General features: G+C 41.8%; 1 protein-coding gene across 5 annotated transcripts in view; it reads right to left on the reverse strand.

Moving 5' to 3' along the window:
- spidr (scaffold protein involved in DNA repair) overlaps positions 1-22,296 on the reverse strand; it is an 85,515-nt gene that overhangs the window by 48,946 nt on the left and 14,273 nt on the right. For 2 of the 5 annotated variants that reach the window (XM_021589233.3, XM_036966699.2), the window contains 3 exons: positions 13,461-13,714; positions 7,609-7,712; positions 3,566-3,854 (listed from right to left, as the gene is read on the reverse strand). In XM_021589233.3, coding sequence (XP_021444908.3) covers positions 3,566-3,854; positions 7,609-7,712; positions 13,461-13,714 — 647 coding nt within the window. Of the gene's footprint in view, positions 1-3,565; positions 3,855-7,608; positions 7,713-10,523; positions 11,041-13,460; positions 13,715-14,048; positions 14,309-22,296 lie in introns of those variants that run through there. The other 3 variants (XM_090225462.1, XM_090225463.1, XM_090225461.1) reach the window with 3 other exon arrangements.

Raw genomic sequence — 22,296 nt, forward strand, 5'->3', positions numbered from 1 at the left:
TAAGTAAGCATTTCGCTGTTGTATTCCGCGTACGTAACAAATCAACTTTGATTTGAAATGTAAGAGAATGAATGGCTACGAGGTTCAGCATTAGGCAAATAAGCTAGATTAATAGTTGATCTATATCTCATTACCAAAATATGAAATTGGGTCTAAAGAACAGATTCTGTAGGTTATACACTGAAAAAATATATATAAATGCAACATTCAACAATTTAAATGAGTTACAAGAAATTAGTTATAAGGAAATATATGAACTGTATATAAGGTTTCACGTGACTGGGCAGGTGCACAGCCATAAGTCCACCCACTTGGGAGCCAGGCCCAACCAATTAGAATGAGTTTTCCCCCAAAAAAGTGTGTTATTACATACAGAAATACTCCTCAGACTTGCGTGGTTACACGTGGTCTGCGGTTGTGAGGTCGGTTGGAGATACTGCCAAATTCTCTACGACATTGGAGGTGGCTTCTTGTAGAGAAATTAACATTCAATTCTCTGGCAATACCTCTGGTGGACATTCCTGCAATCAGCATGCCAATTGCACACTCCCTCAAAACCTGAGACATCTGTGGCATTGCACATTTTAGAGTGGCCTTTTATTGTCCACAGCACAAGGTGCCCCTATGTAATGATTATGCTGTTTAATCAGCTTCTTGATATGCCACACCTGTCAGGTGGATGGATTATCTTGGCAAATGAGAAATGCTCACCAACAGGGATATAAATACATTTGTGCCCAAAATCTGAGAGAAATACACTTTTTATGCATATGGAACACTTCTGAGAACTTTTATTTCAGCTAAAAAAAACAAAACGGGACCAACACTTTACATGTTGCGTTTATATTTTTGTTCAGTATAAATGATTGATTTTGCTTTCAATAAGTCAGTGGGAGACTACTCTTCTCCACTGCTGGTGAAAAACAATACAGAGAAAAGAGAACTGCTATGATATTGCTAAACCACTGATACACACACACACACACACACACACATAGTGTAGTGTGTGTGTGTGTAATAAGAGCTGCATGTGTTTTCAATCCTGTCCTCTTGACTTCTTCCACTCTGTTCCCAAATGCTCCAGAAAAAAAGCCCAGTGTTTTTTCCCGGGCCGGCTTGCTGGAAATGACCTAACTACTCCACTGCCAGGAAGAGGAATCCGAAGCAGCATTCCCTGGAGCAGCTTTTGACGTCAGAGCACCGAGTAGGCCCTTGGACTTCCGCCAGGCCAGCTCAGAACCTGGATATTCCAGAGCTGCATGCTGGACTCCCAAACTAAACCCCCAACAGCTGGAACCAGCCTCTATCTTGCGCCCAAACAACTTCACACACCCCAACTACTCTGACTGTGTATACACTACACCATTGCATAAGTTCCAGTAACGCATTACACATTTTGAAACAGAAAGTACAGGTAGGCCTATATTAGAAAATATCATTGAGATTTACATTTAACATTTTAGTCATTTAGCAAATGCTCTTATCCAGAGTGACTTACAATTAGTGTATTCATCTTAAAGGGATAGTTCACCCAAATTAACATTACAAAATGGCATTGGTTTCCTTACCCTGTAAGCAGTCAATGTACAAGGTATGACAGCAATGCATGGTTTGGTTTAGTTTCCCTGGCACTGTTTTCACATGCAAATGTTCTAGCATTCAAGTCATGTGACTGTTATTAGCACTTTTCACACATATTCAGATTTTCTACAGTACATTCAAAGTATTCAGACCCCTTGACTATTTCCACATTTTCTTACATTACAGCCTTATGCTAAAATTGAATAAATTGTTTTTTTTCCATCATCAATCTACACACAAAACCCCATAATAACAAAGCAAAAACAGGTAGACATTTTTAAACATTAAAAATAAGACTGGGGCCTTCTAAGTGGCACAGTGGTCTAAGGCACTGCATCGCAGTGTTAGCTGTGCCACTAGATATTCTGGTTTGAGTCCAGGCTCTGTTGCAGCCGGCCGCAACCGGGAGACCCATGGGGCGGCGCACAATTGGCCTAGCGTCGTCCGGGTTAGGGGAGGGTTTGGCTGGCATGGATGTTCCTATCCCACCGCGTACTAGTGACTCCTGTTGCGGGCCAGGCAACCGTCAGGTGTACAGTGTTTCCTCCGACACATTGGTGCGGCTGGCTTCCGGGTTAAGCGGGCGTTGTGTCAAGAAGCAGTGCGGCTTGGCTGGGTTGTGTTACGGAGGACGCACGGCTCTCGACCTTCGCCTCTCCCGTGTCCGTACGGGAGTTGCAGCAATGGGACAAGACTGTAACTACCAATTGGATACCATGAAATTGCAGATTATTTTTTATTTTTTAATAAAAACTGAAATAGCACATTTACACAAGTATTCGAACCCTTTACTCAGTACTTTTTTGGCAGCGATTACAGCATTGAGTCTTCTTGGGGACGCTACAAGCTTGGCATACCTGTATTTGGGAAGTTTCCACCATTCTTCTCCGCAGATCCTCTCGAGGTACATTTGTAAACATTTCTAAAAACCTGTTTTCGCTTTGTCATTATGGGGTACTGTGTGTAGATGGATGAGGGAAATGTTTTTTTAATCAATTTTATAACAGGGCTGTAACGTAACGTGGAAAAAGGAAGGGGTCTGAATACTTTCCAAATGCACTGTATAAGTGATTGTTGCGCTTCACAATCAATTTGAGATACTTTTGGATGATTTGGATATGGTGCGTGAAAAATGCTAATATCGGTCCCATGACTTTAATGGGATTTGTGCCACAAATGCTAAAACTGTAGTATGTGGAAACAGTGCCAGGGAAACTAAACCAAAGCATGAATTGCTGTCATACCTTGTCAATAGACTGCTTACAGTGAGTACTTTTACACAATAATGCGAATATTGCTGATAGTCAGATTAATATAATAATTTGAGTAAAATGTTTACATTCTCTGGAAGAAGAACTATTTCCCAAATAATCCTGTTTACATGGACACATCTGAAATCAAGCTACCCGATGGCACTGATAAATGCAGAAAATCTAAATAAGCGTTATACCACAGCAACCGTGTTATATTTGGGAAGCATATTTGATTCGGAGTTCGGACATATAAAGTTTGTATGTGAAAACTACTTCTAAGACGCATACATTCAGTAGTTCTGAACTCTTCACTTGCGCTGACGAGGGAGGCTCGCTCGGCTAGTGCTAGCACAGGCACAGATCAAATACACTGGAACGCCTTTTATTGCTCAGAAAATCAGGTGTTTTAAAACGCCATATGCTTACTTTGATTTTGACCTCACGCCGATTATGATCAGTATAACTTTGCAATTTGGGTAACTATCCCTCTAAGATAGCTAGGTGAGACAACCACATATCACAGTCAAAGTACATTCTCCCTCAAAGTAATTATCAGCAAAGTCAGTGATAGTAGGAAAAGACAAGTGCAGGAAACGTAATGACTAGTTTTTCTGCATGAGGAAGATGTGTAGATAACATAATGACTTGGGCATTTCCCCTTTTAATATTACATTTTTTACTGGACACCATAACTTTGCATTATTAACTATTGCAGACTAATGCTCTCTCACCATGGTGGGTATATATGGATGAGGTCTCGAGGCACAGGCATGAGCTGAGCAGTCGTCTCCTTACTGAACAGTACCAGGACCCGAGCTCCGTTTCTGGTGGAGAGAGGGGGGGTGTGGTCTGTAGCAGAGGGATTGTGCTGTTCAGGTCTTGTCATAGTGGTGGTGGTGTTGGATGGAGGCCTGTGGTGGCCTGTAGCAGGGGGGTGGTGTTGCTCACACAGGGCCAGCTGCATGCAGCTCTCCTCCTGGACTGACAGGACCTCCAGTACCAGCACCCCAGGCTTATCAACTGGAGGAGAGACAAGAACAACACAGATGGTGTGTGATGTGAGTGTCTATGTGGGTCACTTGCCTCACAGGGTTAGGGTCAATTCAGTTTTCAATTAAGGAAGTTAATAAATAGAAATTCACTTCCTGGATCTGAAAAAAGTATTCCAGAACAGTTTCACTCAGTGTCACTCATAATGTAATATCTCTTATGACAGTGATTATGTGAATTAATAAAGTAGGCGATAACTATTATGAAATGCAGAAACTGGAAAGCTCATACATTCAATGAGGTTCTTGCAAAATGCTATTGGGTCAATCTTATGTGCCTGCCGCATCCAGCAAGCTGAGAGTGGCTCTAAAGAACAAAACATGCCCAACGTCCCAATTCAAACAAACCTGTCATAAACAAATAAGCAGAGTGTGACTTAGCTCAATGTAATGTGTGTAACACTGACGATCTATCATGCCGTTTGTGATGTGAATCAAGACCATATCAGTGCACTCCAATTCAATGCAAGACAAAGCAGCTCTACGTTGGAGTATGTGACTATCACTGATGTTTGCCTGAGGGGATTGTCAACAGGAGAGTAAATCAAAGTCAGCACTAAGTGGAAGGAATTGTTAGAACATGTATCATATCCAGAGATATGTTCCTCCATTTGGCACACAAGACATACTATAATACTACACTGAACAAAAATATAAACTCAACATGCAACAATTTCAACGATATACAGTTCATCAAGGAAATCAGTCAACTGAAATAAATTCATTAGGCCCTAATCTATGGATTTTACATGACTGGGCAGGGGTGCAGCCATGGGTGGGCATAGGCCCACCCACAGGGTAGCCAGGTCCCAGCCAATCAGAATTTGTTTTTACCCAAAAAGGGGCTTTATTACAGACAGAAATACTCCCCCACATTTCTCCAGCATGCCAGCGGCCATTGAAGGTGAGCATTTGCCCACTGAAGTCGGTTACGACGCCAAACTGTAGTCAGGTCAAGACCCTGGTGAGGATGACGAGCACGCAGGTGAGCTTCCTTGAGATGGTTTCTAACAGTTTGTGCATAAAATCTTAGTCTAGGTAACCCCCAGTTTCAACAGCTGTCCGGGTGGCTGGTCTCAGACGATCCTGCAGGTGAAGAAGGCAGATATGGAGGTTCTGGGCTAGCGTGGTTACCCGTGGTCTGCGGTTGTGAAGCCGGTTGGAAATACTGCCAAATTCTCTAAAACGAAGTTGCAGGTGGCTTATGGTAGAGAAAGGAACATTAAAGTATCTGGCAACAGCATTGGAACATTCCTGCAGTCAGCATGCCAAATGCACGCTCCCACAAAAACTTAGCATTGTGTTCTGACAAAACTGTGGCATTTTACTGTACCCAGCACAAGGTGCACCTCTGTAATGATCCTGCTGTTTAATCAATTTCTTGATATGCCACACCTGTGAGATGGATGGATTATCTTGGCAAAGGAGAAATGCTTACTAATAGGACTGTAAACAGGACTGAGAAATAAGCTTTTTATATGCACGTATGTAACATTTCTGGGATCTTTTATTTCAGCTCATGAAACATGACTTTATGTGTTGCGTTTATATTTGTGTTCAGTATATAACAATGATAGTGAACCCTTTATTAGTGGGCAGGTGAATACAGGAAAGCCTGAATGGAGTCCTCCTTCTGACCTGCAATAAACTAATCAATCTAAAGTCGAATAGTGTGTGAAGAAATAACATCAATGACGGACGCACACACTTTTGCCAAACACACACACAGCTTATTCTCGTGAGGATGAACATGCTTGTTATAGCTGGTGCTGAGCGGTTATTGGTTTTTGAGGTTGGTTCAGTTTCATTTCAATTATTAAAAAATAATTTAAATTAAAAAAACATTAAATGCACTATTCATTGTGGGTTGACTGCTGTAACACAGAATAAAACTATTAATAAAAGTCCCATGATAGTAATGACTGCTCATTACTGCTCATCACTTTGTTTTAATTGATGACTTTATTTAATTCCAAGTCATCATCATCTCTATAGAGCTGCTGTCAGACAAAATCAATCTGACTAGTTCTGCAAAGTAAATACGGCATACTTTTATGACTGCTGAATACCAATTATCAATCACTTAGATACTGTACTTTCATGGAAGATACTGCACCGTGCAAAGCAACTGCTCTCGATCCCTCTTGATTGCGCATTCTTGTCTCTTATGTATCATGCAAAAAAAAAACACAGATCGGCTAAGTAGGCGCGCAACGGATTATGATCGTTGTAGTTAATTAACATGTTTTCTGCTATAAACTATGTTGAATATTGGCCGGTTGGAAACTACGAGTACCTACTAAATCACACAGTTTGTGCTTGATCTAAAGAAACTGAGCAATGAGCACACAATATATATATACATATATTTTTTTATTGATGGAATTCAAATAATTAAACTTAAGTTTTAGTTGTTAATCGCTCAGCACTAATAATAGGTGAAGCTAGTTGTGTTGTAATAACTGCCGGTGTTATTGTTTAAGTGCAGGTGCTCGTAAATCAAGGTGAGAAAGTCAACAAACAAAAGTGCCAACACTAGTACGCAGTATAGCACACAGAACATTGTTATGATCCAGGACGAGGGCCAAATACTCTCACTAGATGTCACGAGTCTAAAAATGAGGCCAAGTTAGAGCAAACTTCTTCTCCTTAACATTCTATTTTCTACAAGTTCTTCTCGCACTCTGATGAAAGACAATCAAGCCATCTAACTGACCTACAGACTGAACGGGAGTTGGAAAAGGTAGACGTTTTTTTTTGGGTTGTTTTTTTCCACGATCAACTGTCACATTAAAATAGTGGTTTAACCTAATTATCTAGGAGCCAATGACAATGAGGGTAGACTCGTGCTTTGATAGCACCATGGAAAGAAAACATAAGTCAGTAAGCAGAGTGCTTCCTGTCACCTACATACTGGCCCCGACCAAACAAATTCACTGCTGTCACAATTATCAACGAGCAACCAGCACTTCCTCCACGCGCTCCAACTCCAGTCTTCACGTGACCACAGATCTGAGCAGAAAAATCACGCCTGCCTGAGAGATTGACTTCTGTCTCAGAGAATGCATCAAATCAAAGTTAATCTTGAACCATTAACGGAGAATACTTAGCGTATATAGGAATGTGTGGTAACGGTGACTGGGGATCCTTTCATAAGCCCGTCTGGGTTTCTATATTCGCAGAGCACATGGTTACTTCTGCATGTCTGTTGCTGTTTCTCAGTTTTACATGTCAAATAAAAAGCTCTGTAGCCTAATACCTGTGCCTATAGTGTAGTAATGGGGAGAGAAAAAAATCCATACAGTAACAAATCAGGATATTATTTTTGACAATATATCGTATTGTTTTGACCATCGCATCACGATTTTTTCGCTAGTTAGTTGTATCTTTACCAAAAGTTCAGTATTTTTCCTTCATAGCGTCTTGTCCATCTTTTTAAATAGAGACAATTTTGTTTTTCAATCAAAACTAGTTCTCATGGCTCTCTCTTGTCCCTCTGCAGCAGACATACGGTGAGCAATATGTTTGGAACATCGACTCGCAATAAATTTGCAGTGTCGAAACAGAATACATATCGAATCGTGAGAATCGCAATACATATCGTGCCGGCACCAAAGTATCGTTATAATATCACATCTATCGTATCGTGAGGTCCCTGGCCACTGCCAGCCCTACTACAGTGGTGTCAAACACAGACTGGTGCGTTTGTTTGTTGTCTGTATTACCTGTGGCTGTAGTAGAAGTGTGAGAGATGGACTGGTGCCTCCAGAAGCTGATGGCTGACCTCTGTCTGCACTGGAGTCGGTTCAGTCGCTCTGCCATGCCGCCACTGTAGGAAACACACACACACACACAACGTCAATATCCTCAAGAATACTGTATAAACAGCGCTCAATACAGGCTAAGGTAATTTAAATCGATTTTAAAGAAGTGAACATTATTCTGTGCTGTGCATCCAACTGTGCAGTGCACCCAAGCCATAGACTGCTACCATCAGGCAAATGGTACCAGAGCATTGTTCTCAGACCAACAGCCTCTGAGACAGCTTCTACCCCCAAGCAATAAGACTGCTAAATAGTCAATTAAATGTTACCCAAACTACCTGCACTGACTATCTTCCACTGAAATTTCACACACTCACTAGACCATATATACAGTGCCTTGCGAAAGTATTCGGCCCCCTTGAACTTTGCAACCTTTTGCCATATTTCAGGCTTCAAACATAAAGATATAAAACAATATTTTTTTGTGAAGAATCAACAACAAGTGGGACACAATCATGAAGTGGAACGACATTTATTGGATATTTCAAACTTTTTTAACAAATCAAAAACTGAAAAATTGAGCGTGCAAAATTATTCAGTACTTTCAGTGCAGCAAACTCTCTCCAGAAGTTCAGTGAGGATCTCTGAATGATCCAATGTTGACCTAAATGACTAATGATGATAAATACAATCCATCAGTGTGTAATCAAGTCCCCGTATAAATGCACCTGCACTGTGATAGTCTCAGAGGTCCGTTAAAAGCGCAGAGAGCATCATGAAGAACAAGGAACACACCAGGCAGGTCCGAGATACTGTTGTGAAGAAGTTTAAAGCCGGATTTGGATACAAAAAGATTTCCCAAGCTTTAAACATCCCAAGGAGCACTGTGCAAGCGATAATATTGAAATGGAAGGAGTATCAGACCACTGCAAATCTCCCAAGACCTGGCCATCCCTCTAAACTTTCAGCTCATACAAGGAGAATACTGATCAGAGATGCATGCAGCCAAGAGGCCCATGATCACTCTGGATGAACTGCAGAGATCTACAGCTGAGGTGGGAGACTCTGTCCATAGGACAACAATCAGTCGTATATTGCACAAATCTGGCATTTATGGAAGAGTGGCAAGAAGAAAGCCATTTCTTAAAGATATCCATAAAAAGTGTTGTTTAAAGTTTGCCACAAGCCACCTGGGAGACACACCAAACATGTGGAAGAAGGTGCTCTGGTCAGATGAAACCAAAATTGAACTTTTTGGCAACAATGCAAAATGTTATGTTTGGCGTAAAAGCAACACAGCTGAACACACCATCCCCACTGTCAAACATGGTGGTGGCAGCATCATGGTTTGGGCCTGCTTTTCTTCAGCAGGGACAGGGAAGATGGTTAAAATTGATGGGAAGATGGATGGAGCCAAATACAGGAACATTCTGGAAGAAAACCTGATGGAGTCTGCAAAAGACCTGAGACTGGGACGGAGATTTGTCTTCCAACAAGACAATGATCCAAAACATAAAGCAAAATCTACAATGGAATGGTTCAAAAATAAACATATCCAGGTGTTAGAATGGCCAAGTCAAAGTCCAGACCTGAATCCAATCGAGAATCTGTGGAAAGAACTGAAAACTGCTGTTCACAAATGCTCTCCATCCAACCTCACTGAGCTCGAGCTGTTTTGCAAGGAGGAATGGGAAAAAATGTCAGTCTCTCGATGTGCAAAACTGATAGAGACATACCCCAAGCGACTTACAGCTGTAATCGCAGCAAAAGGTGGCGCTACAAAGTATTAACGTAAGGGGGCTGAATAATTTTGCACGCCCAATTTTTCAGTTTTTGATTTGTTAAAAAAGTTTGAAATATCCAATAAATGTCGTTCCACTTCATGATTGTGTCCCACTTGTTGTTGATTCTTCACAAAAAAATACAGTTTTATATCTTTATGTTTGAAGCCTGAAATGTGGCAAAAGGTCGCAAAGTTCAAGGGGGCCGAATACTTTCGCAAGGCACTGTTTACACTGAACAAAAACATAAAAACGCAACATGCAACAATTTCAACGATTTTACAGTTCATATAAGGAAATCAGTCAATTGGAAAAATTAGGCCCTAATCTATGGATTTCACATGACTGGGCAGGAGCGCAGACAATCAGAATGAGTTTCCCTCCCCCAAAAGGGCTTTATTATAGACATAAATTCTCAGTATCATCAACTGTCCGGGTGGCTGGTCTGAGACAGTCCTGTAGGTAAAGAAGGCAGATGTGGAAGTCCTGGGCTGGAGTGGTTACACGTGGCCTGCAGTTGAATGTACTGCCAATTCGTGGCCGGTTGAACGTACTGCCAAATTCTCGAGGCCGGTTGAACGTACTGCCAAATTCTCTAAAACCACGTTGGAGCGGCTTATGGTAGAGTTATTTGCATTCAAATCTCTGGCAACATTTCTGTTCAGCATGCAAATTGCACACTCCCTTGAGACATCTGTGGCATTGTGTTGTGACAAAACTGCACATTTTAGAGTCCCCAGCACAAGGTGCCCCTGTGTAATGTCTATGCTGTTTAAATTAGCTTCTTTATATGCCACACCTGGCAGATGGATGGATTACCTTGGCAAAGGAGAAATGCTCACTAAACAGGGATGTAAACAAATTTCTTCCCAATGACAGAAAACATTTGTGCATATGGAACATTACTGGGATCTTTTACTTCAGCTCGTGAAACATGAGGCAAACACTTTACATGTAGCGTTCATATTTTTGTTCAGTATACAGTGCATTTGGGAAGTTCAGACCCCTCGACTTTTTCCACATTTTGTTAAGTTACAGGCTTATTCTAAAACGGCTAAAATAATTTTGGGGAATAAAAAAATAAAACAGAAATACCTTATTTACATAAGTATTCAGATCCTTTGCTATGAGACTTGAAATTGAGCTCAGGTGGATCCCGTTTCCATTGATCATCCTTGAGATGTTTCTTCAACTTGATTTGAGTCCACCCGTGGTAAATTCAATTGATTGGATATGATTTGGAAAGGCACACACCTATCAATATAAAGGTCCCGCAGTTGACAGTGCATGTCAGAGCAAAAACTAAGCCATGAGGTCGAAGGAATTGTCTGTAGCGCTACGAGACAGGATTGTGTCAAGGCACAAATCTGGGGAAGGTTACCTAAACATTTCTATAGCATTGAAGGTCCCCAAGAACACAGTGGCCTCCATCATTCTTAAAAGGAAGAAGTTTGAAATCAACAAGATTCTTCCTCGAGCTGGCCGCCCGGCCAAACTGAGCAATCGGGGAGAAGGGCCTTGGTCAGGGAGTTGACCAATGATGGTCAAGATGGTCATTCTGACAGAGCTCCTCTGCAGAGATGGGAGAACCTTCAGAAGGACAAACATCTCTGCAGCACTCCACCAATCAGGCCTTTATTGTAGAGTGGCCAGATAGAAGCCACTCCTCAGCAAAAGCCACATGACAACCCACATGGAGTTTGCCAAAAAGGCTCCTAAAAGACTCTCAGACCATGAGAAACAAGATTCTCTGGTCTAATGAAACCAAGATTGAACTCTGGACTGAATGCCAAGAGTCACATCTGGAGGAAACCTGGCAACATCTATACGGTGAAGCATGGTGGCAGCATCAAGCTGTGGGGATGTTTTTCAGCGGCAGGGACTGGGAGACTAGTCAGGATCGAGGGGAAAATAAACAGAGAAAAATACAGAGATCCTAGATGAAAACGTGCTCCAGAGCTACCCAATAAGACCCGAGGCTGTAATCGCTGCCAAAGATGCTTCAACAAAGTACTGAGTAAAGGGTCTGAAAACTGTAAATGTGATCATTTTTGCACTGTACACACAGAGAACAAAATTCTCTCACCCAGCAAAATACTACGTGAATGAAAGTCTAAAATTATTTGGTTTTAAACATAATTATGGATCAAAATTAAAAGTAGAAATCATTTTAAGTTCCTTATCTTAAGTAAACCCGATTTTATTTACACAAAGCCAGTGGAACACTCGGACATAACTTACAAACAAAGCATGTGTGTATAGTGAGTCAGCCAGATCAGAGGCAGTAGAGATGACCAGGGATGTTGATAAGTGTGAGAATTTCACAATTTTCCTGTCCTGCTAAGCATTCAAAATGTAACAAGTACTTTTGGGTGTGAGGGAAAATGTATGGAGTACAAAGTGTATCATTTTCTTTAGAAATGCAGTCAAGTAAAAGTTGTCCAAAATACGGGCAAGCGTTTTTTCCTGATGTCAACTTTGTTAACAGAGTGTCCCATTGTGGCGGCGGGGTTATGGTATGGGCAGGTATAAGCTACATTCAGCGAACACAATTGCATTTTATCGATGGCAATTTGAATGCACTGTGATGAGATCCTGAGGCACATTGTCAAGCACTTCATCAGCCGCCGTCACCTCATATTGTAGCATGATAATGCACAGCCCCATGTCTCAAGGATCTGTACACAATTCCAGGAAGCTGAAAACGTCCCAGTTCTTCTGTGTTTGGGACGCTGTGGATCAACGTGTACAGCAGTGTTCCAGTTCACGCCAATATCCAGCAACTTCACACTGCCATTGAAGAGGAGTGGGACAACATTCCACCAGGCCACAATGGGACAACATTCCACAAGGACGCAATCTACAGCCTGATCAACTCTACGCGAAGGAGATGTGTCGCGCTGCATGAGGCAAATGGTGGTCACACCAGATACTGACTGGTTTTCTGATCCACACCCCTACCTTTTAAAAAAAGCTATCTGTGACCAACAGATCCATTTCTATACTCCCAGTCCTATGAAATCCATAGATTAGGACCTAATTCCTTTTTTTCAATTGACTGATTTCCTTATATGAACTGTAACTCAGTAAAATCTTTGAAATGGTTGTGTTTATATTTTTGTTCAGTGTACAAACCACACACACAATACATTGACACTCCCACACGCACTACATACACATGCAGATTGACACCAGACACACACACACGCTAATACTCATACTTTGCTTATTTTGCTCTGTTCTTTATTTTACTCTTAATAATAATAGTAATAATAATATCTATCCTGACGCATAGTCACTTTATCCTGCCTTCATGTACTTATCTACCTCAAACCTCATACACATTGATCTGGTACTGGTACGCCCTGTGTATAGCTCCATTCTTGTGTATTTTATTTGATTCTCCGTGTTACTACTTTATTCTTATCTTTAAACTCTGCATTGTTGGGAAGGGCTCGTAAGCAAGCCTTTCACGGTAAAGTCTACACCAGTTGTACTCGGCGCATTTGACAAATACAATTCTATTTGATCAACTGTAGAAATACAAAGGAATCACAAAGCAGTAGTTTGTTATGGTACTCTGTGGAGAAAGATTGTCTTATCCGAGGGTCTTAACTATGACAGTGACATTTGGCACCCACATGTCGTCACCCAGGTGGCCCTTTGATCAGCAGCATCGCCCTGGAAACATCCGCAGACGGTGTGTGTGTGAATGTGACTCGAGATGATCATGATGATTATTTCTCTCGCATTGCTTCTCATTATCCAAGAGCTAACCCAGGGGTAAGCAACCCTGGTCCTGGAATGCAGCAGAGACTTAACGTTTTTGATTTACCCGACCTGGAAGACCAAGTGTGTTGAATTTAGGCAATCACAGAACTGATCAATTAGCTCAGTTGGTCGGTCGGGTGTGGTGCCGAGTTGGAACACAATCCTGCAGTACACTCCAGGTACAGGGTTGCCTATCCCTGATCGAACCTATTATGAGATCATAAATGATTCTTAAAAATATTTTTTCTTTAGTAGTCGAACCTTTGAAACGTCCTTTTCTTTTTGCTGGAGTCCTCTGGGGTCTTGGAGTTCCTGTCTGTCTGTTTCTGGGGCGTCTGCAGCGCTGCCTGAGCGGACCTGACCCAGTCACCGACTGACCTTCTGCTGCCCTCCCCTTCCCCAGCCTGCAGAGGACATTCAGCCACAACCCCAGCCTCCAGTCTGTTCAGGCTCAGGGTGTCATGGCTCTCTTCCTCTCCATCAGACAGGTAGTCTGAGATGTCAGTGTCTGTCACCTGGGGATGATTAGTCTATTATTATTATGAGCTTTACACATAACATGATATCAGTGCAATATATTAATTCCAAAAGGTCATACTTTGGCAGAAGTATTTTCCTTCATTCAAAGGAGTATGTTTTCATCTTAGATCTAACACTTGGGTGCTAATATGTGGCATATCAGCACTTATCAAGTGTTATGTACAATCTGATCAAAAACCCTTCTTAAAAACTGTCATCAATGAGGATTAAGGTACACATGTGGAACCATTAAGAGCGGGCAGATAGGAACAAGCCGTTACACTAACAATAACAGAACGCTCTGTCTTATTGGGCACACACACAGCACACCTGAGGATATCAGTTCCCATGTAGAGAAATCCAAAACACTCTCCACCCTGTCATGTGCAGACAAGACCAGCATACCAGCCCCCTTTCCCTGTTAGCTACCCACACCACCCCAGCCTACGCAGCAGCCGAGCAGCGTGCTCTCTTATTTGATTCAACTTGACCCTGCTAGGCGGAGTGCCAGCAGATGTCACACTAACTAGCTAGAGAGCAGGAACACGATGTTCCTGGCCCGTGCTCAAAAATGTGTTCACTCACCCTGCCTGCACGGCACTGGATGCATTGTAAGTAAATACAGAGCTCACACAGCTCTCTCACACAGCCTATGAGGGAGAGGTCCTGCCTCCTAGCTGACATGTTGTTGCTGAACCAACAGTAGTAAAAGGCAAGTTTACAACCCTGATGGCACGGCGCAGATGGGGTGCAGGTTATTAACCCTGTTGGCTGCTGACAGCCGAGGCAAACCTGGGTTCAAATACTATTGGAACTCATTCAAATAGTTTGAGTGATCACTTTAGACTGCCAGTGCCTGGAATGCCAGCCCAGGTGGGCGGAGTTTGTACTTTTGGAGACTTTTCTATCCCACTCAATCAATCACACCTATTTGAAAAATACTTCAAATAATATTAAACCCAGGTCTTGGCTTTGGAGGTTTAGCTTGAGCTTGGATCTGCCTTCATCTGGGAAGTGGCTAGCTGGCTATCCTCATGTACTCTTGAAATAAAGCATCAGTAGGTATGCTCCTCTTCCTCGCTACCAACCACACAGTTCTAGATCAACAATAAAAACGAAATGAGTACTACGCTGGCAAACACAGATAAAGTGTTTGCCAGCGTTTTGTGTTTTGTTCGTCGCAGGGCATAGCTTTATATGGAACAATAAATCGGTCCTTTTGGATTGAGACCTCAAAGTCCATTTCCTGTTAGATCCAGTTTGATTTACAGTTTGATAGTAACCACCTCATCCTTTGCAGAGAGTAGGAAGTACTAACTCTTACCCTTCTGACCCAAACTGTAGTCAAAGGAAAGCGAAATGGATAGCCACTGATCAGAATAGGATAGGGAAACACTAGCTTTTACACCGAACAAAAATATAAACGAACAAGTGTTCGTCCCATGTTTCATGAGCTGACATCCCAGAAATTATCCATACACACAAAAAGCTTATTTGTCTCAAATTTGGATCATTACACAGGTGCACCTTGTGCCGAGGACAATAAAATGACACAATTGTCACAACACAATGCCACTGGTGTCTCAAGTTGAGGGAGTGTGCAATTGGCATGCTGACTGCAGGAATGTCCATCAGAGCTTTTCCCAGAGAATTTAATATTAATTTCTCTACCATAAGCTGCCTACAATGTACACTACCATTCACCAGTTTGGGGTCACTTAGAAACATCTTGTTTTTGAAAGAAAAGCACATTTTTTGTCCATTGCAATGACATCAAATTGATCAGAAATACAGTGAAGACATTCTTAATGTTGTAAATGACTATTGTAGCTGGAAACGGTTGATTTTTAATGGAATATCTATATAGGTGTACAGAGGCCCACTTATCAGCAATCATCACTCCTGTGTTCCAATGGCATGTTGTGTTAGCTAATCCACGTTTATCATTTTAAAAGGCTAATTGATCATTAGAAACCCCTTTTGCAATTATGTTAGCACAACTGAAAACTGTTGTCCTGATTAAAGAAGCAATAAAACTGGCCTCCTTTAGACTAGTTGAGTATCTGGAGCATCAGCATTTGTGGGTTTGATTTACAGGCTCAAAATGTCCAGAAACAAAAAAACTTTATTCTTAAACTCGACAGTCTATTCTTGTTCTGAGAAATGAAGGCTATTCCATGCGAGAAATTGAAACTGAAGATCTCGTACAACGATTTGTACTACTCTCTTCACAGAACAGCGCAAACTGGCTATAACCAGAATAGAAAGAGGAGTGGTGCACAACTGAGCAAGAGGACAAGTACATAAGTGTGTCTAGTTTGAGAAACAGACGCCTCACAAGTCCTCAACTGGCAGCTATATTAAATAGTACCCGCAAAGCACCAATCTCAACGGCAACAGTGAAGAGACAACTCCGGGATGCTGGCCTTCAATATATTTTAAATTGAATAATAGGTAGCCTAGTGCTTAGAGCGCTGGACTATTAACCGAAATGTTGCAAGATCGAATCCCCACCCAAGCAGACAAGGTAAAAATATGTTGTTCTGCCCCTGAACAAGGCAGTTAACCCACTGTTCCTAGGCCATCATTGAAAATAAGAATTTGTTCGTAACTGACTTGCCTGGTCAAATAAAGGTAAAATACAAAAATTACAATTTCCTTATATAAACTGTAACTCAGTCAAATCGTTGAAAAATGTAGCGTTTATATTTTTGTTCAGTGTAGCTTTTTAAATGATTGCCATCGTTAAATCTGCATCCATTCATGTCAAGAGTAGTTGTTATTCTGGCTGTTTATTTACCACCATAGACAGATGCTGGCACTAAGATCGCACTCAGGAAATAAGCAAACAGGAAAAACACACACCTAGAGGCGGCGCGCCTAGCGGCCGGAGACATTAATGCAGGGAAACTTAAATCAGTTCTACCAAATAAATATTAATATGTTAAATGTGCAACCAGAGAAAAAACATCTAGATCACCTGTAATCCACACACAGAGACGTGTCCAAAGCTCTCCCTCGCCCTCCATTTGGTAAATCCGACCACAACTCTATGGTCTTGATTCCTTCTTACAAGCAAAAATTAAAGAAGGAAGCACCAGTGACTATGTCTATAAAAAAGTGGTCAGATGAAGCAGATGCTAAAATACAGGACTATTTTGCTATCACAGACTGGAACATGTTCCAGGATTCGTCCGATGGCATTGAGGAGGACACCACATCAGTCACTGGCTTTAACAATAAGTGCATCGAGGACGTCGTCCCTACATGACTGTACGTACATACCCCAACCAGAAGCAATGGATTACAGGCAACATTCGCACTGAGCTAAAGGGTAGAGCTGCCGCTTTCAAGGTGCGGGACTCTAACCCGGAAGCTTACAAAAAATCCTGATATGCAGGGCTAAGATACTACACCGGCTCCGACGCTCATCTTATGTGTCAAGGACGGCAAACTATTACAGACTACAAAGGGAAGCACAGCCACGAGCTACCCAGTGACACGAGCCTACCAGACGAGCTAAATCACTTCTAAGCTTGCTTCTAGGCAAGCAACACTGAGGCATGCATGAGCGCATCAGCTGTTTTGGACGACTGTGTGATCACGCCCTTCGTTGACCTTTAAACAGGTCAACATACACAAGGCTGCGGGGCCAAATGGATACTAGTACGTGTGCTCCGGGCATGTGCTGACCAACTGGCAGGTGTCTTCACTGACATATTCAAAATGTCCCTGATTGAGTCTGCAATACCAACATGTTTCAAGCAGACCACCATAGTCCCTGTGCCCAAGAACACAAAGGCTACCTGCCTAAATGAATACAGACCCGTAGCACTCACGTCCGTAGCCATGAAGTGCTATGAAAGGTTGGTAATGGTTCACATCAACACCATCATCCCAGAAACCCTAGACCCATTCCAATTTGCATACCGCCCAAACAGATTCACAGATGATGCAATCTCTATTGCACTCCACACTGCCCTTTCCCACCTTGACAAAAGGAACACCTATGTGAGAATGCTATTCATTGACTACAGCTCAGCGTTCAACACCGTAGTACCCTCAAAAACTCATCACTAAGCTAAGGATCCTGGGACTAACCACCTACCTCTACAACTGGATCCTGGACTTCCTGGCGGGCCGCCCCCAGGTGGTGAGGGTAGGTAGCAACACATCTGCCACATTGATCCTCAACACGAGCTCCCCAGGGTTGCGTGCTCAGTCCCCTCCTGTACTCCCTGTTCACCCACGACTGCATGGCCATGCACGATTCCAACACTATCATTAAGTTTGCAGACGACACAACAGGGTAGGTCTGATCACCGACAATGACGAAACAGCCTATAGATAGGTCAGAGACCTGGCCGGGTGGTGCCAGAATAACAACCTATCCCTCAACAGAACCAAGACTAAGGAAATTATTGTGGACTACAAGAAAAGGAGGACCGAGCACGCCCCCACTCTCATCAATGGGGCTGTAGTGGAGCAGGTTGAGAGCTTCGAAATCCTTGGTATCCACATCAACAACAAACTAGAATGGTCCAAACACACCAAAACAGTCGTGAAAGGGCACGACAAAGCCTATTCCCCCTCAGAAAATTAAAAAGATTTGGCATGGGTCCTGACATCCTCAAAAGGTCCTACAGCTGCAACATCGAGAGCATACTGACTGGTTGCATCACTGCCTGGTATGGCAATTACCACATCTACATACTATCTCAATCAGCCTGACTAACCGGTGTCTGTATGTAGCCTCGCTACTTTTATAGCCTCGCTACTGTATATAGCCTGTATTTTTACTGTTGTTTTATTTCTTGACTTACCTATTGTTCACCTAATACCTTTTTTGCACTATTGGTTAGAGCCTGTAAGTAAGCATTTCACTGTAAGGTCTACTACACCTGTTGTATTCGGAGCACGTGACAACTTAGATTTTATTTTTATCATTTATACGCATAAATGTAAAATATATGTAACCCCAAATTAAACCAGGGCTTCAAAAGAACAGAAAAAGCTACACTGAAAATAGGACAAACCTGAGAATAACCTAGGCTATAACTCAAACCTTCAAGCAAATCTCCCATTGACATCAAAACCCGATCTTAAGAAAAACTTTCAACTTTTAATGTTTCACATGTTAGGTGAATTCAGCTTTATGAGATAATCTCTTGGTTTCTGTGAGGCCTCAGACCACAAGCCTCCAGTTCAGGGAGGTTAGATAGGTAACCTTTGACTCCCAGAATGCTGATAGCAGCTGTGAAAGTAAGAGGGAAATGGCTACACGGTCTGTGGGGGTGATGATTATCTGACTACATGCATGAGGTTTCCTCACGAACATTGCCTCGACTGCATTACAACTAACAGAGAACTCCTTCAGAGGCACATTCTAACTTGTCAAGACAACACATAAATACAATGTAACTCCAATCCAGTGTGCATACAGCAAACAATCTCAAGCAACAGTATTCCTTTTAACATGGTCTCTGGCAACAGAGCTAGGGCTAATATGTAGCTTCTCGTTGGCCATACATATTTCAGTATCTTCATTAAACATAGGCTTAAGTGCCTTAGTGACTTCAAAAAGTATTCACACCCCTTGACGTATTCCAAATGTTGTCTTACAGCCTGAATTCAGAATGGATTAAAAATATATATAAAATCATCCTTTTTAACACAGTACCCCAAAGTGAAAACATGTTTGACATTTTTCAATGCATGCTCTGTCAAATTGGTAGTTATTCATTGCTAAACAACCATTTCCAAGCCATAGATTTTCAAGCAGATTTAAGTCAAAACTGTAAGTCTGACACTCAGGAACATTCACTCTTCTTGTTAAGAAACTCCAGTGTAGATTTGGTAGTGCTGAGCGATTAACCGCCATTTTGGTTAGTTTAGTGTAGAAAACGTAGTAATTAACTACAATGACCATAATCCAATGCACTCGGTCTGTGCGGAGCAGACATGGAGACTGAGAGAAGAGAGAACGTGCAACCTACAGGGATAGAAAGCAGTTGCTTTGAGAGCCTGAGTATACATGATCTAAGTGATTGATAGTTGGTATTCAGCAGTCAAAAGTTTATTTGAAGAACTTTAAAAAAAATGTGATTTGGTCAGACAGCATAGGCAGCAGCTCTATAGAAATTAGATGACTTTAAATTAAGACAAACAAAACAAATATTTCTTAATATACTGTGAATAAATGGTTAAGTGATGAGCAGTAATGGGCAGTTACTACCATCATGTGACTTATTGTTTTACTCTGTGTTACATCATTCAACCCACATAATAAGCAGGCACGAGAAAACCTATTCCCCCTCAGGATACTGAAAATATTTGGCATGGGTGCTCAGATCCTCAAAAGGTTCTACATCTGCACCATCGAGAGCATCCTGACTGTTTGCATCACTGCCTGGTATGGCAACTGCTCGGCCACCGACCGCAAGGCACTACAGAGGATAGTGCGAACTGCCCAGTACATCACTGGGGCCAAGCTTCCTGCCATCCAGGACCTCTACACCAGGCGGTGTCAGAGGAAGGCCCTAAAAATGGTCAGACTCCATCCACCCTAGTCATAGACTGTTCTCTTTGCTACCGCACGGCAAGTGGTACCGGAGCGCCAAGACTAGGTCCATGAGGCTTCTTAACAGCTTCTACCCCCAAGCCATAAGCCTCTTGAACATCTAGTCAAATGGCTACCCAGACTAATTAAATTTCCCCCCCTCTCCACACCACTGCCACTCTCAGATGTCATCTATGCATGGTCACTTTAATTAACTCCACTTACATGTACATACTACCTCAACTAACCGGTGCCCCCGCACACTGACTCTGTACCGGCACCCCCCTGTAAATGTTGTTATTTTTATTCTTATCCGTATTTTTTTAAACTGCACTGTTGGTTAGGGGCTTGTAAGTAAGCATTTCACTGTAAGGTCTACAATTCTGCGCATGTGACTAATACTATTATATTTTATTTGATAATACATTTTATGTAAAACAAATTATTGAAATCGAACAGACCTCAAAAAGCACGAAATCGCTCAGCACAATTTATGTTATTGTCCTACTGAAAGGTGAATTCATCTCCCAGCATCTGGTGGAAAGCAGACTGAATCAGGTTTTCCTCTAGGATTTTGCTTAGCTCTATTACATTTGATTTTCTTATCTTGAAAACCTCCACTGTCCTTTACGATTACAAGCATACCCATAACACCATTCAGCCACCACTATGCTTTAAAATATGGAGAGTGGTACTCAGTAATGTGTTGTTGGATTTGCCCAAACATATCACTTTGTATTCTGGACATATAGTTAATTTCTTTGCCATATTTTTTGCAGTTTTACTTTAGTGCCTTATTGCAAACAGAATACATGTTGTGTATCTGTATTTGTAATCTGTACAGGCTTCCTTCTTTCACTCAATTAGGTTGGAATTGTGGAGTAACTACAATGTTGTTGATCCATCCTCAGTTCTCCGATCACAGCCATTACACTATGTAACTGTTTTAAAGTCACCATTGGCCTCACAGTGAAATCCCTGAGCGGTTTCCTTCCTCTCCGGCAACTGAGTTAAGAAGGACGCCTGTATTTTTGTAGTGACTGGTGTATTCAATGCCTGCCTAATTTTTATTGTTTAACTTATTTTCTAATGGGTACGCTTCTTTGAGAGGCTTTGGAAGACCTCCCTGGTGTTTGTGGTTGAACCTGTGTTTGAAATTCACTGCTTGACCGAGGGACCTTAGATTATTTTGTGGGGGATACAGAGATATTTTATTATTATTATTAATTTTTTTTACCTTTATTTGACTAGGCAAGTCAGTGAAGAACAAATTCTTATTTTCAATGACGGCCTAGAAACAGTGGGTTAACTGCCTTGTTCAGGGGCAGAACGACAGATTTTTCTGGGATTCGATCTGGCAACCTTTCGGTTACTTGTCCAAAGCTCTAATCACTAGGCTACCTGCTGTATGATGAATGATGAGGTAGTCATTCAACAATTATGTTAAAAACTATTAATGCACACAGAGTGAGTCCATGCAACTTACTATGACTTTTTAAGCACATTTTTACTGCTGAATTTATTTAGGCTTTCCATAACAAAGGTGTTGAATACTAATTGACTCAAGACATTTCAGCTTTTCATTTTTTATTAATTTGTAAACATTTGTGAAAACCTCATTCCACTTTGACATTATGGGGTATAGTGTATAGGCCAGTGACAAAAAATCTCAATTTAATTCATTTAAAATTCAGGCTGTAACAATAAAACGTAGAAAAAGTCAAGGGGTGTGAATACTTCCTGAAGGCACTTTAATCCTCATCTGGAGGGTTCAACACAACTCTAGTCCTCAAGAGGGTCAGAGTCTATTTTTTCCATCCTTACCTTCTAAGCTTTAACCAATCGATGACTTAATTGATCAATCAAATGTCATGGTGGGCGGGAACCAGTACAGATCACAGGTGGGCCGCTAGTTGAACAATCCCAAAGCCACATAGTAGAATATTCTAGAACTTTGGAAAACATCGGAGTGAACAGAGCACCACTCCTTGTACATTCTCAAGGTGCCTGGCCAACCTT

Source organism: Oncorhynchus mykiss, chromosome 28, assembly GCF_057628025.1.
Source record: "Oncorhynchus mykiss isolate SJ-2025 chromosome 28, ASM5762802v1, whole genome shotgun sequence".
NCBI classification, from domain to species: domain Eukaryota; kingdom Metazoa; phylum Chordata; class Actinopteri; order Salmoniformes; family Salmonidae; genus Oncorhynchus; species Oncorhynchus mykiss.